Below are 14,774 nucleotides of genomic sequence, written 5' to 3' on the forward strand. Positions count from 1 at the left end.
GGTAGTCAAACTGCACCCCTCCAGATGTCCATGGACTACAATTCCCAGAAAGTCTCCACAGGGGTAGTCAAACTGGACCAGGGGTAGTCAAACTGCGTCCCTCCAGATGTCCATGGACTACAATTCCCAGAAAGTCTCCACAGGGGTAGTCAAACTGGACCAGGGGGAGTCAAACTGCACCCCTCCAGATGTCCATGGACTACAATTCCCAGAAAGTCTCCACAGGGGTAGTCAAACTGGACCAGGGGTAGTCAAACTGCGCCCCTCCAGATGTCCATGGACTACAATTCCCATGAGCCCCTGCCAGCGTTTGCTGGCAGGGGCTCCTGGGAATTGTAGTCCATGGACATCTGGAGGGGCGCAGTTTGACTACCCCTGCTGGATGTTTCCAGGTCGCACGACGGAGCAGCAGAACCACACGCCCGGGGAGCGTTCAACCGGAGCCCGGTTTTCCACCGGGGATGGAACTTGGATTCCCCGCCCGTCGGTTTAACGCTCACTCCCGCCGCCACCCCCAAGAAACGCGCGCCGGTTTTCAGGAATTGCAAGAAACCGCAAATGGTTTGCACCCCGATGCAGACGGAGGCGACAGCTCATGAGGCGACCGGCTGCCTTCGAAGCCGAAGGGGAGCCACCGGGACTCCTCGGCTGCTGGTTCTCAGCCCGCCCGGGAAAGAGTTCCCCAGAGCCGCTGTCGCCTCGCGCGCTGCCTCGCGACAGGGTGGGAAATGCACGTGAGAAGGCAGCACTCGGGCTTCCCGCAGGATGCTGCGGTAAAGCGTCTGAGGCGCGCTTTCTTTTTTGGGGAAACAAAAAGAGAGCACCAGTGTGGGAGCGGACTACGGTAACGCCCTCCCCTCCGGCAGCTGCCGTCTCCGCCGCCGCTAGATAAATAGTCGGGTCTCGCCCAAGAGCGGGACGGGCCGCGGGCGAAATGATGGAGCTGTGGCGGTGGCTTTGGTCTGGCACGGCAGGCGAAGGGGACGCTCCCCTGCCTGATGGACGGCCCCGGGCGGCGGACGAGGCCGGCCCGGAGCAGCTTTTGCCGCCCGCGCAGGAGGCGAGCTTGGCGGACTCCGCAGAGGGGGTGAGTCCTACCCTAATCCTGACCCCTTGGGGGCACAGCTGCTTTACCCCAGTGGCGGGAACGCGAGCCCGTTTCTTCAGGCGCCGGGCAATGGCGCGTCCTCGCTCCCTGACGAAGTGGGCGTGCGCACACACGAGTTTTTATCCCCCGCCTCAAATAAAACGTGGTTGGGTTTTGAAGGGGCCGCTGGACTCGAACGTGGTTCGTCGCCACGCAGAGCGGGGGTGGTGGCTTCAGTGTGCTCCAGGGGCTATCAGGTGCCCGAAGCACAGGTTGAAATGCAGTCATCAAAGCTGTAGGTTTATTATTATTTTAAGGCGAGACCATTCACAAATTCTTGTTAGACATTGTTATATGCATGTGGAATCGCAGGTTTTGTCAAGATGCCACGAAGACTGAACGTATAATTTCAAGATCCTCTTTTACATTAGTCTAGGGCAGGGGTCTCCAATATGGTGCCCGCGGGCACCTGCGCACCCAGCATGGACTTCTCTCGCACCTGTCAGGTGTTTTGGAAAGAAGTGCTTGGGGCCAGGTAGCCCGCCCCCCCCCCAGGAAGGCTTTGGATTGATTAATGGATATTTGATTGGCTTTGCTGATATTTTGAAATGTTGCTTCAGCAGCAACTGCCACGGCAGCACAAGGATCTGCACTTTATTGAAGTTCAGCCGTGATCATCACTTTGTGACTGGCTCTGCCTCCTGTGGCAGCCATTTTGTGGCAGCCATTTTGTTTCTGAGCCCACCATGCTGTGTCAAGAATTCCAGGAGCCTGCAGGCTCCAGAAGGTTGAGGTTAAACATCAGTTCAGTTAGTTGAGAGTGCTTGGGTAAACGGGTTGGAATGGTTCCTTAGATCAAAACGGTTTGAACTCCTCCTTGTTCTTTGGGTCTCTGTATTGGAACCTAGAAACCTGACAGATAAGACGTGGTTCAGTTTGGGGTAAACTTTTCAATACATCTCAGGTCTGGCTTGGAAAAGACTGAAGCAAAGCAGGTGAAAACCCAGAAAGTGGATGATATAGAAAAACATAATTTGGATGTTCCATCCCACCCCCAACTCCCTTTCTGATGCCCAACTAGAGCAAAATTTGCTGGAACAAAGTTCTTATCTTTTATTACTTAAGAGCCAGTGTAGTGTAGTGCTTAAGAACAGCAGACTGGCTATGACTCCCTGCTTCTCCACTTGAAGCCAGCTGGGTGACCTTGGACTATTCACAGTTCTCTGAGAACTCTCTCGGCTCCATCTCCCACTGTTTTGGTGGGAGGAAGAAAAGCTGATTTTAAGCTGTGCTGAGGCTCCTTAGGTTACAGCAACATTTCTCAACTTTTTTACTGTTGATAAACCCCCCAAACATTTTTCAGTCTTCAAGAAACCCCATAACCCCATAACCATGGAATATGGTTGGGAAGCATTGCTGTGTACATGCTCACCTGGGGCCCCTTCCCTTCCCACGACTTCCAGGCTCATCATTGGCCATTTTGGGAGGGGGGGGGTTGGGTTGACATGGTCACATATATTCATATCACCCAATAAATGTTTAACAAAATTTTAAAATATTAATTAACTCCCACTCATTCAGGAAACTCTTCCAGGGCCCTCAAGAAACCTCAGGGTTTCATAAAGCCTGGGGTAGAGAAAAGCAAGGTATTAAAAAAATGACTCTTCTTCCACCTTTTGTAACAACTGTGCCTTAAATACCCATAATGTCCCACATTTAATTTGAAGGAATTTTTTTCTCATTATAATTCCTGATGGTAGATGAAAATGTTTCTGGAGGAGCAGTCAGGTTGATCGGTGAGTGCAAAAATAAACACCTTCAAAGTGGGGGGAAAATTCTTCCAGTATGCACAGATTAGAGACCATTCTTTTTATAGTGGAAAACGTTCAGTTTTTTTCATTTCTCAGCAATCTTGATCCTAATGATTAACCCAGACTGGTATTGGTTGCAGCCAGAATTGGTTGCAACTCATTTTTAAGGTAGATGTTCAGTGGTGGCTTGCCATTATCTAGAAGAGGTCTTTCATCCAAATACTAGTCAGGGCTGACCCTGCTTAGCTCTCAGATCTGACAAGAGCAAGCTAATCTTGGGTATCCAGGTTAGGGTGGCTGAGTATCACTGAAGGACTATATTCGAAATTAATTTTTTTTAAATCCCAGGTACTTTTATCTAGGGGTGCTAGTCTGTTTTGCAAACTGTAAAAGTTTTCTTGAGAAAAATGCTAAAAAAGAAAATAATTACATCTTGTTGGGTCATCATTGCCACTGTGATAAGCTCAGCAGCCTGAATTATTATCTTGAGACCCCCGCTGTTCTGTAGTTCCGTCCCAATCTCCTTAAACTGCTGCTGGTTTGTTCTGGTCCTTGCTGATAAGCGCCATGTAAATGTGTGGATGCTAAACTGTCAACTAATGACATCAATTTCAGTCGCTGAAAATATATCATTTTGCATTTGTTCTAAGAATACTTGTTAATGCTGTTCTGTTTTAAAATACATAAACTGAAAAATGTGCATCATCATTCACAGGAAAGCTGCCATTAAAAAAAAAAAATTCCAGAAGCACATCTTACTTGCTCATCTGTTAACTGGGTATTAATATGGTTAATTCCACAATATGGTTTTCAAAATTCCTTTAAATGAGGGACTCAAATAATTCACATTTGTCCCTTGCTAAGATGGACTTAATGAGGTTTTCCTGTTAATTATTTTTGTCTCAACAGCACTAATTTATTTACAGAAAATTTAAAATGTGTTCAGCATAAAAACATTAAAAACAATTGGTTAAAAACAAAACAGTCATCCAATACATTAAAAACCATATTAAAAATCAGTCCAAGAACACCTAATATCTCCCTAGGAGGGTATCTTCTTTACCCGGGCTCAGGTTGCTTAAAAGCTCTCTGGAGGGGGGCAGTTATTGAATATGCGAGAGCCCAGACTATAGCAGAATACACCTGTCAGTGCCCAGTCGATGCCCAGTAAGCACATATTTGGCTAAAGAAATCTATTTATTGAAAGAATTAGCAAAACAGGCACGTGAGGTTCTTCGCTGAAATTAATTTAGCACAAATCCGCCTACCGACCCGTAGGCATGCAAAAAGCCAGGTGTTATAACTCAAAGTGCCTGCACCGCAAGCCTGCCAAAGTGAAAGTGATAAAACAAACTACCCTGCACCTGCCAAGACTGTGATCTCTGCCACCCAAGGTCAGGAGACAACCAGGAAACTCAAAAGAAGCTCTTTGGGAATTTACTCAAACCCCTGCAGGGTTGGAAATTTAAAGTAACAAAGTTCGTAAGAGATTTCCCAGCAGGCCCAATTCTTTGGTCAAGCTCAGCAAACTAGTGACAGCAAATAAATAGCACATTAACACACAGATAGATGCAACACAGATTATTGAATCATCATGAGAACAGCGTGTGACAACTGGATCTTGACCACACCTGGCTTAGATAATGGGCACTGACAATAGACCTTGCAAGGAAGAACTGAGCTGACTCTTGGAAACATGAGGGAGAGGTGGGCTGTCAAATACGTGGACTCCAGGCCACTCACAGCTTGAAAGGTAAGCACCAGCCCTTTGAATTGTACCAAGAAACTAACCAGCAGCCGGTGAAGAGACCTCAGTATGGGAGGAATATGAGCCCATCATCTAGTCCCTGATAATACAATAACAAATAAGCTGAGACAGATTTTCTTCTAACAGAATTTAGCGGCTGCAACCAATTCAAATATGCTGTGTGTGCAATGATAACATTTCAGACAGAGAGGAAATACCAAGGTGACCCAGATAAATTTCCATTTAGACAGTATTTCAGTAGGATTACAACCAATGTTTTCAGTGGTTTTGTATGTGAAGGGCTGTAATTTCTGCCAGTGGCTTGGAACAGTGCTAGATGAACAGTAATTTCCCCTTTCCCATGCAGCCACTATGGCTCCCAAAATTGTGCCCCCATGGATCACATGAACCCCTCCCCCCACACCTGGGCAGGAACATGGTAATTGAGGAGTGGAACAAAAAGGAGCTCTTCCACCAGGCATTTGGTGGGGCCGACTGAGCCATAACACCTACAGTTGCTCCCCAGACTGAGGGAACGAACTGACTGAGGGATTGTCAAGTTATTGTTGAAGTGCGGTTCTAATTGTTCCAGTTGATATTTTGTTGTTATTGTTATATTGTTATATTGATTTTTGATATTGATTTTGATAGTGTTCTATGTGAATGTTCAAAAATGTTTTATGTAAACCGCCCAGAGCCGTAGGGAAGGGCGGTATAAAAAAATATAAATATAAAATAAATAAATAAATAAATAAATAAATAAATAAAACTGCAGACAGAAGGGAGAATCAGCAAAAATTACCCTCTCTTCTGTGAGCAGAAAGGGATCTTGCAAGGTGCTTAGACCCCTGTATGATCGGGAGAAGGCTACCAGATCATCCCCCCCCTTCCCATCTCACATATTTTCCGTTTCAAATAGAGGAGGACTATTCCCTGAAAGAACCTTAGTTGGGGTGAAATGCATGTCAGGCAGAGAAACCTATGCATACATTTTCTTTGGAATTGAATTTATTATCATCATCATCATCATTGTCTTTGAATTGTTAGCTATATAGATTCCATTTAATGACATACAATTCAGATAAATACAGATAATTGCAACACAGATGGACATAGGTGATATACGCTGAAAGATGCGCAGGCTAGCATTTTTGCAAATATGAAACATGAAAGATTGACTTTTAATATAGAATATAGTAGATTTGCAGTTTTAGCCAATGGAGCATGATTCTTCAATGTTAAGCAGAGCTTTAATAATTTGCCGTTCATTCCTGAAGTTCAGCCCCAATTTGGATATATAGTTTTGAATCAGGATGCGTTAGCTGCAAAGAGCCAGCCAAACGAAGATGATGTGGGGAAGGGTTTTGGGGACACCACAACCATGGGGGCAAAGTCTCTGACTCAGGAATATAGCAAAACCCACCATGGGTCACTTTCGAGGGGAAGACATTTAGTCTTGCTAGGAGTAGTGCTTTCCTTGCCTGAAGGGAGTCCAAGGAATAAAAAATAAAGAGGGCAAAGTTTTGTAGGAAACCAGGATGCCCAAAAAACTGGGGGAGCAAGGGTTAAAGGGACTTCTGTAGGGAATTTAGAAGCTGGTGATCTAGACTTTAAAATTTTGGATTGTTGTGTTTATTATGGTTTATGTAACTGGTCAGTTAATCCGGGGGTCATCAACTCACGGTCCACGGCCTTCTGCCATGGGGGGGGGGGCGGGGAGAGGGAGCTGCCCCCCCACAGCAAGAAGCTCGCCAGGCCGCGAGCAAATAGGCCGCCAAAGAGGCCAATTAGCTCACAGGCCGGTGAGCTTCTCGCTGAGGGGGGCAAGGAGAGGGAAGCGTGGCCGCCGGCACGCAGCCCCATGCAAAAACGCATGCACAGAGCAGCTGCGCATGCGCGTTTGCGCCTGCCGGGGCCGCAAACGCACATGCACAAAACTGCTGCCTGTGCGCGTTTGCACCCCCGGTGGGTGCAGATGCGCATGCGCGGCAGCTCGCGCATGCTCATTTGCGGGGGGCTGCCGTGCATGCACGGCACCCCCCCGGGTCGGCCTCTCCCCCCACTCCTTGGCAGCAGGCCACAACCTAAAAAAGGTTACGGTCCGCTGAGTTAATCCATTTCTAATATGATTTACTATATTAAATATTTATGTTCTGTTTGGCAAGCCTAGTTGTACATGAACTTTTTCTTCTTCGGTTTGGATTCTTCACCTAGTCTGTGGTCTCTTTGTTTTGGTCTTTAACCTCCGAATGAGCCTGGAGATTACATCTACTCTCCAGGTGGCAGAGATCAGTTCCCTTGGAGAAAATGGATGCTTTGGAAGGTGGGCTCTGTGGCCTTATATCCCACCAGATGTCCCTCCCCTTTCAACCCCCCCCTCCCTAGGCTCCACCCTCCCAAATCTCCAGGTATTTCTCAACCCGGAGTTTGCAACCCTAATCCATGGTGGGATCGGAAGAATGGCTGCCCCTAGGCTAGGGCAGGGGAGATGCAGGAAAACTTGTCTCATGGAAGCGCCATTGTCACCGTGTTGCATCAATAATGGAAAAACCGCAGCTGTCGTGTAGAAAATGCCCAAGCCTCTAGCTTTCTGAACTGTTGGATACTAAAGATTTTTTGCATTTCAGCCTGTCCTGTATATTATTGCAAAATGTTCACATTCTGTGATTTTTTCTCTTATTTTTTCCAGCCTGGACATGAAGACAAGCTCTCTGTATGTAACAAGCTGTGCTACGCCATCGGAGGAGCACCGTATCAAGCTGCTAGCAGCGCCATCGCCTTTTTTCTACAGATCTATCTCTTAGATGTTGCTCAGGTAACCTGTAGTTCAGGAAACTTAAAAATGCCTCATCGTGCCACAAGCACCACTACTCACTGGCACTTTCCTGATGCCTGCCAAATGTTTTTAGGAAGTGGCTGTGGCCAAGTGTGGCTTTTGCCACTGGAGATGTGATTGGCAGGGCAGATTTGTAAAAAGATTGCTTTGGCAGCAGCTGCCACCAAAGCACGAAGATCTTCCCGGTGTCACTGCAGCCATTTTGTGCTTGGTTCTGCCTCCAGTAGTAGATGCTTTGTGACTGTGCCAACCATGGCATGTCAGAATTCCAATGGTGCCCACAGGCTTGAAAAAGTTGGGGCCCGCTGATGTAGAGCACAAAACAGCTGTATCAGTGCTGTATCATTACCTTTTTACCTGCTGTTTAGACAATTACATTTGTAAACACTTTTCTTTGTTCGTTGACAATTTTGTTTAAAAGCTGTGGAATCACTTGAAGTTTGTTTTTTACCAAGCTAATGACTGCATTTTCATTCTGCCTTTCTTCCAAGTTGCTCAGTAGTGTGTGCGGTCCTTCTTGCATACTGGCAACAACCCTGTGGAGAAGGCTAGAAAGGGGCTGAACCAAGGTCACCCAGTGACATAATTTGAGAGTGGGGATTTGAACCTGGATCTGTCCAGTCCTAGGTTGCCAAGGATAACTTTGAATACCTTCTGTGAAACCGCAAGATGGCAACTGCTGATAGATGTATGCGTTCAAGTTCAAGAAAGGGAATTGTGAAGAGATGTTCATTATTCTTCAAAGACCAATAACTTTTTACCCCAGTGGTGTTGGAAGCAAGCATGCTCTGAGATGAATGCCTGAATCAAACCCTCAACTACTATGTAGCAGGGATTCTTAAACATTTTGGATTGCTTGTCTTTTGCAGATTGCAGTATGTGCGTACTTGACGTGGGAGGTTGCCTGAAAGGACTCAGAATTAAAATTTCTTCAGTACTTCAGCTGAGCTGAATGTTCCTAACAAATAATTGGTGCAATAGAGCCTTGAATAATAGCTTTTTACTAGAAGAATTTTAAAGTAGCCATTGCTACTTGCTGTAAAGGAACACTTAAAGTCATTTGACAGCGTGGAAGTATCTCGGTTGTAATTCAACATTTGTTGCTCTTTTTTTCCTTCTGGAAAGGCATCAATTATTGTCCCATTTTTGTTATTATTTCACAGGCCTCCAGCAATCTCTCTACGGAGGCACAGTCTATGCATCTCTGTGCCCCTTTGTCGACTGTAAATGTATTGCTAATTTGCTGTTCCTTTAACATGATGGAATAACAGGGAGGTATCCATTTGAAAACTGCCTTGATTATATTTAAAGAGTAACAATGAGTTCAAATAAACATGTACACTGCAACACGTTGGTAGGTACTAAAGGCAGCCAGACAGGAACAAGTGACCAAATATATAGCCTAGAAGCAACTCACCGATTAAAAAAACAACAAAACCTACTTGCAATACACAATAATGACATTTTTGCAGTGTTTTAATGTGTTGAAATCTGGTTTACTGGAAGTTATTTTGTGCTGTTTCATTCTGCTGTCCCAGAAGCCCTGTGTAAAGCAGCCCATGCTCTTTGGCCTTTCAGATCACTCCATTTCATGCCTCTCTGGTGCTGTTTTTCGGGAAAGCCTGTGGAGCACTTGCGGATCCTGTTGCTGGCTTTTTAATTAGCAAAAGCAAACAGACCAAAATTGGCCGACTCATGCCTTGGTAAGCAGAATAGCCGTTAGGTTTGTTTTTATCCTTTGCCTATCGCTTGCATTTTCTTTGTGTTCTGCCAGCTTGCTCATTCCCTAAAAGAGAACTGTGTGTTTTTCACTTTTTAATCCCATTTTCAGAGTTTTGCAGCAGCTGTAGCATACCCATAGGAAAAAAACAACAACAACAATAACAGAAGGGCAAAGACCTACGAAACAATAAGGTCCTGATCCAACACAAAGTTAGGAGTGGGTGCGTCCTGGCCCTCTGCTTGTTACTCAAAACCTCAGTGAAGTGTGATTTAGGATTGCAGGAAGTCACTTCCACATTAGCTAGGAGGATGCCCAGCTGCAGTCTACCATGCTGTCCAGTGGACAGTCACTTTCCTCCCTCAGAGCAGCTTCTTAGGACCAGTTGTGACAAGAATGGGAAATTTGGAGAAATTTATGTTGTACAAATGGCACACTTAATTTTTCTTTTCCCATATGGGAATTACGTAGCATTACAATAGGCATTATTTATCAAGACAATAGAGAAAAGTTCACAGTGGATTTACTGGGCTCCTGTCAAGAGCTTGGGTGAATGATTTAAAGTCCATGCAGAAGACCAGGACGTTAACAAGAGGAATTCTGTCTGCAAAATAATAACTTGGCAGAATAGGCAACAGACTTTCTAGCAGTCAGTACTTTGGCAAATGTCTTCTTTTTCATGCTTCAGCTAATCCTTTCTCAACTTTTTATCATTGAGAAACCCCTGAAACAGTCTTCAGGCTTCAAGAAACGCCAGAAGTGGTACAATCGTGCAGAATATGGTTGGGAACCATAGCTATGTACAAGCCCACCCGGGGATCCTCCCCTTTGCATTCCCTCCAAACCCTTCTTTGGCCATTTTGTGAGGGGTGGGTGAGGCAACATGATCATTATGCCATAATGGTCATATCACTCAATAAATGATTTAACACACACACATACACACACACACACACACATTTATAAATTAACTCCCACTTATTTAGGAAACCCTTCCAGGGCAGTCAAGAAACCCCAGGGTTTCATGAAGCCTCAGCTGAGAAAGACTGCTTTAACTAAGTAACAAACAGGGATTTACATATTTATTCAGTAAATATATATGCTACTTTACCAGAGACCTGCTTGAGGCCACTTACAAACTAAAACCAATGCATCTTTAGGATTACCAGATGTCCTCATTTTTTAGTGTCCATTTTCTTTTGGGCTCTTTTTAAAAAATGGGTGAAAATGTCTTCTTTGGGGGTTGGAAGGTTAGGAATATCCCTGTTAGTAGGAGTATTTAAGACAAGATTTGTCATATTGATCACTTATTTGAAGTAGTCAGGAAAGAAGAAAATACGTCCGTTTTTTTTTCCTCCCCAATATGGTAACCCTGTTATAGCTAATTCTGAGCATGCTTGCAGAGAGTGGATAAAAAATCTGTACAGTGGATAATTTTCCTTTGCATATTGATTTATTCTGTTTTTATTTAAGTTCTTTGGGGAAGATGTTTTGTTATTAAATTTTGTTTTGTTATTAAATGGGTTATTTCATTTTCTGATTTTTAAATTTATTTTATCATTTCTATTTAAAATAAATATGGCACTGTAAATGTTTGCTTATCCATTTCTTAGGTCTATTCAGTAGAATTAATTCCTTCCAACACACAATGTCAGTTTTATCTGTCACTTTTCTATTTTGCATTATTCATGTATTCTTTTATCTTAATTAGATTATAATATTTAATTCCATTTTGTAGGGTTCCTTGATAATCCATCAGATTTTTTTTTACCTCCGTATAGTAATAATAGTCTTTATTAAATTCTCTACTTCATGTAACTCATGTATGTATCCTGGAACAAATCCTGTTGCAGAAATGTAAATCAAATTATCATGGCATGTATACCATTCTTTCTTCCAATGATCGCTTTTTCTCAAGGCCTAATTTCTTAATGTATTTCTCACACAGTACATATTAGAATCATAGAGTTGGAAGCGTCCATACAGAGTCAGTCTAAAGCATCCATGATGAGTATCTGACCAGTGGCTCTTTAAAGACCACCAGTGAGGGGGACTTCACCACCTCCTTAGGCAACCAATTCTACTTCTGAACTACACTGACAGATTTTTTTCCTGATATCTAGCTGCAAAACAATGGGTGCTAGGATGCATACCTACACTGTGGCCTTCCTGGGGGTGGCTACATGTCAAAGCTCTTGCCCACCTCTAGACTCTTGAGGCCCTGCCTCCAAACCTCAAGGAACATTCCTTACACAGGAGTCACCAACCCCTACGTGTGGCCTGAAAATGTCCTGGAATTGTAGGTCATCTGGAGTCTATAGAGATCAACTCCCCAGGGAAAAACTGCTGTTTTGGAGGGGAGACTCTGCAATGACAACTCATATCCAGGCTACTGAAGATGAAAGGACTGTTTGGGAGGGGGGAACTTTGTAGCATAGTACCACAGAGAGGTTGCAGAATGCCAATCTCCAGTTGGGACCTGTGGATTTGCTGGGGTTGTAGGTCATTTACAGGAAACAGAACTCAGTCTCCCTGGTGAAAAGGCCTACTTGGGAGGGGGGACTCTCTGGCTTTGGATCCCATGGAGGTGCATGGATGCCAGGCTTCAGATGGGAAACAAAACTGCTGTGCGGCGGTAATTGCTAATAACAATAAATAAATAATTCATAAACTTGTCACAGTTTCTTCCTTCAATGGAAAGGGAATTGATAGCAAAATATGCTTGAAGAACTGAACTTTTTATCCTGTATGTTCTTCAGTTCAGTTCAATATCAAAATAAATAAAAAACAATTGTACGTTACAATCAAACATGAAAACATTGGTTGGTAAAGAACTTACAAAGGGTTTCTCAATTACTGCCTCTGTCAGCTTTTTTCAACTTTTCCACCATTGAGAAAACCCTGAAATATTCTGCAGTTTGAACTGATTGGCCCTCATTGGCAGAGGGCAATTTAAACTGATTGGCCCTCATTGGCAGAGTACTCTCTTGACAGCACCCCCCCAGGTAGGGCCAATCAGGTATGGAATTAATTGTAAACTTGAGCTTAATTATGTTTAGTGATATGGCATCCAGGGAAGAGACTTTCAGAGGTGGTTTGGCATCATGATCCTTTGTTCCTTGGAGGTATCCCATCCTAATACCAACCACGGCCAGTTCTGCTTAGTTCCTACATAAGTATGGGCTAACCAAATAGTCTAAATATGAAGGGAGGATACCGTTAGATGGAAGGCTCAAGGAAAGTGGAGAACATCTGTAACCACTCCTGCGGAGCGGTAATAATAAAGCAGTAAGGGGTAGATGAGAGGAGAAAGGGGCGGGACGAGTCCATGATAAAAACTTGGAGGGGCCAATCAGGAGCCGTGAAGCAGCTCCTGATTGGCCCCTCCGAGTGTCACTCTGGAGCCAAGTTGTCAATTGGCCCCATTACCCACTTATTATTATTATTATTATTATTATTATTATTATTATTATTATTAAACTTTTATACCACAGTTTCCTTAGGCTCATGGCGGTTTACAAGATAAAAATTACAATAAAAACCATAGTTAAAACCATTAAAACCTTGGCCCACCCTGGACTGCCCGCTGAGAGGGTTTGCCGTCGAGAAAGGAGCAGAGCTGCTGCATCGAAGATGCGGCGGCCCTGCCTCTTTCCCCCTGGCGAGCCAGGGACCTTGGCCGAGGAGGTTGGTGGCAGGAAAGGAGCAGGGGCGCTGCGTCGAAGATGCGGCAGCCCTGCTCCTGTTCTGCTGCCGAGGTAGGCTCCTTATCCGGGGGGGGGGCCGAGAAGCCTTCGAGAGCATCCCAACCCGCCTTTCCCCCATGCTGCCATTACAGGGCTGGCCGCCGATACTGCAGCCAGCCGCCCACCATGGCCAGCATGCTGGAGGCGTCGGGGTGGCAGCGCCGGCCTGGGACGGGGGAACTCGCACGCCAGGAGCCACCCTGGGCCCAGGAGCCTTTGACCCCGGCAAAGGAACAGCCCTGACACGTCAATGATGCGCCGGCCCTGTCCCTTTGCCAGTCAAGAACCCTGCCTGCCCGACACAGCCCCGTGACAAGCAGGCCCAGGCCCGCTCAAGAACCGCGCTACAGCCAAGTGCGGCCTACCCTTCCCTTCCCCCCTCAGGGCCGCCCTGCCCCCCCACTGCTGCCCCCCACCCTCCGCCGCCTGCCCCCCATGTTGCCCCCGTAAACTGCTGCTGCTCTGCCGCAGCTTCCTCGCCCCCCAACACCCCCACCCGCCCATGATGCCTCCCACCCAACGCACCTTTCCCCCCCACAAGTCACCCCTGCGCTCCCCCCCCTTCGCCGCAGATCCCCCAACCCACCCACCCGCCACTGTCTTCTGCCGACCCCCCCCCAAAGTTGCCCCCGCGATCCGCCGCCACTTCCCCCACCCCACGCACCCACCCCTACGGTCTTCCCCGTCACCCCCCTCCGCATTTGCACCCCCTCGTGACTCCCCCCCCCGGACCCTTCACAACCCCCCTTCCCCCCCCTTCCCTCCCATTCCACCTTCCTTCCTTCCTTCCTTCCTTCCTTCCTTCCTTCCTTCCTTCCTTCCTTCCTTCCTGATTTCTTCCTTCTTGATTTCCTGACTTCCTCTATTTCTCCCCTTCCTTTCTGCCTCTCTCTTCCTCTCCCCCTCATTTGTTCGCTTTCGGCCTTCCTCTCTTTTTGTCTTTCTTCCTTTCTCCCTTCCTTCCTTTCTCCCTTCTATCCATCCTTCACCCACCCCTTGTCCTCCTTCCCCCCTTCCTCCTTCCCTCTTCTGCCTTCCTTTCGTTCCTTCTTCCTCCCAATTCACTAGCGCCCGCTGTATTTTGTCTACAGCGGACTTAATTTCTAGTCAAAATTAATATAGTATAGTCAAATACTATATCTGGTGAGCTTCATGGCTCAGTGGGAGAGCTGAACACAAGCCTCCCTGGCACAAGATCCACAGTTAAATCTTTTAGTGTTGTGCACTTTTGCTTGGTTCGGCCGCCTCAGTGATCTCTGAAACCCAAAGCGGCGTGTAGGAGGCCAGTGGCATGGAGAGGAGGGGCAGTGGCAGCGCACCAGCCAGCGACTACGCAGTTGCAGAGCTCTGTGCCCGTGTGCAGCCGTCCCTCCTTTCTGTGTTGCGGCGCTGGCTGCCTTGGTCTTCGCTGATCACGGAGGCAGCGAACCGAGCCGAGGTGCAAGCAACTACTTTCTAAAGTTTTTACTTTGTAAGCTTGTGGGCAAACTTTGTAAGTGCACATCCATGTACTATACTTGCATGGTGCCTACTGCTGCTCAAATATTATCACTACTAAGACTACTTCTAGTTCATTCTGCTGAATACATAACACAAGCTCACTGTTTTTAGAAGTACATGAGAGATGAGACCTCTCTATCATTTTAACCTAATATAGCCCCTTTTTAGTCATCCCCTTGGTTTATGATACTGAAACCAATCCTGGGTATATATATATATATATATTCCTATTACAATGACTTGAGGGAAATACAGATTAGCTGTCAGTATGTAAACATGGGTTTTAAAATAAAATATTAAGAGCTGATAAACTGCATTTCAGACAAG

At 45.9% G+C, this 14,774-nt stretch overlaps 1 protein-coding gene across 1 annotated transcript in view; it reads left to right on the forward strand.

Moving 5' to 3' along the window:
• Positions 1-466: 466 nt before the first annotated feature.
• The window catches only part of MFSD2B (MFSD2 lysolipid transporter B, sphingolipid), a 51,740-nt gene continuing 37,432 nt past the window's right edge, over positions 467-14,774 (forward strand). Inside the window, exons 1-3 of the mRNA XM_077311853.1 lie at positions 467-1,087; positions 7,335-7,460; positions 9,060-9,184. Coding sequence (XP_077167968.1) covers positions 935-1,087; positions 7,335-7,460; positions 9,060-9,184 — 404 coding nt within the window. The 5' untranslated portion in view covers positions 467-934. The remainder of the gene's footprint in view (positions 1,088-7,334; positions 7,461-9,059; positions 9,185-14,774) is intronic.

The sequence above is a fragment of the Paroedura picta genome, chromosome 1 (assembly GCF_049243985.1).
Source record: "Paroedura picta isolate Pp20150507F chromosome 1, Ppicta_v3.0, whole genome shotgun sequence".
Classification (NCBI taxonomy): Eukaryota; Metazoa; Chordata; class Lepidosauria; order Squamata; family Gekkonidae; genus Paroedura; species Paroedura picta.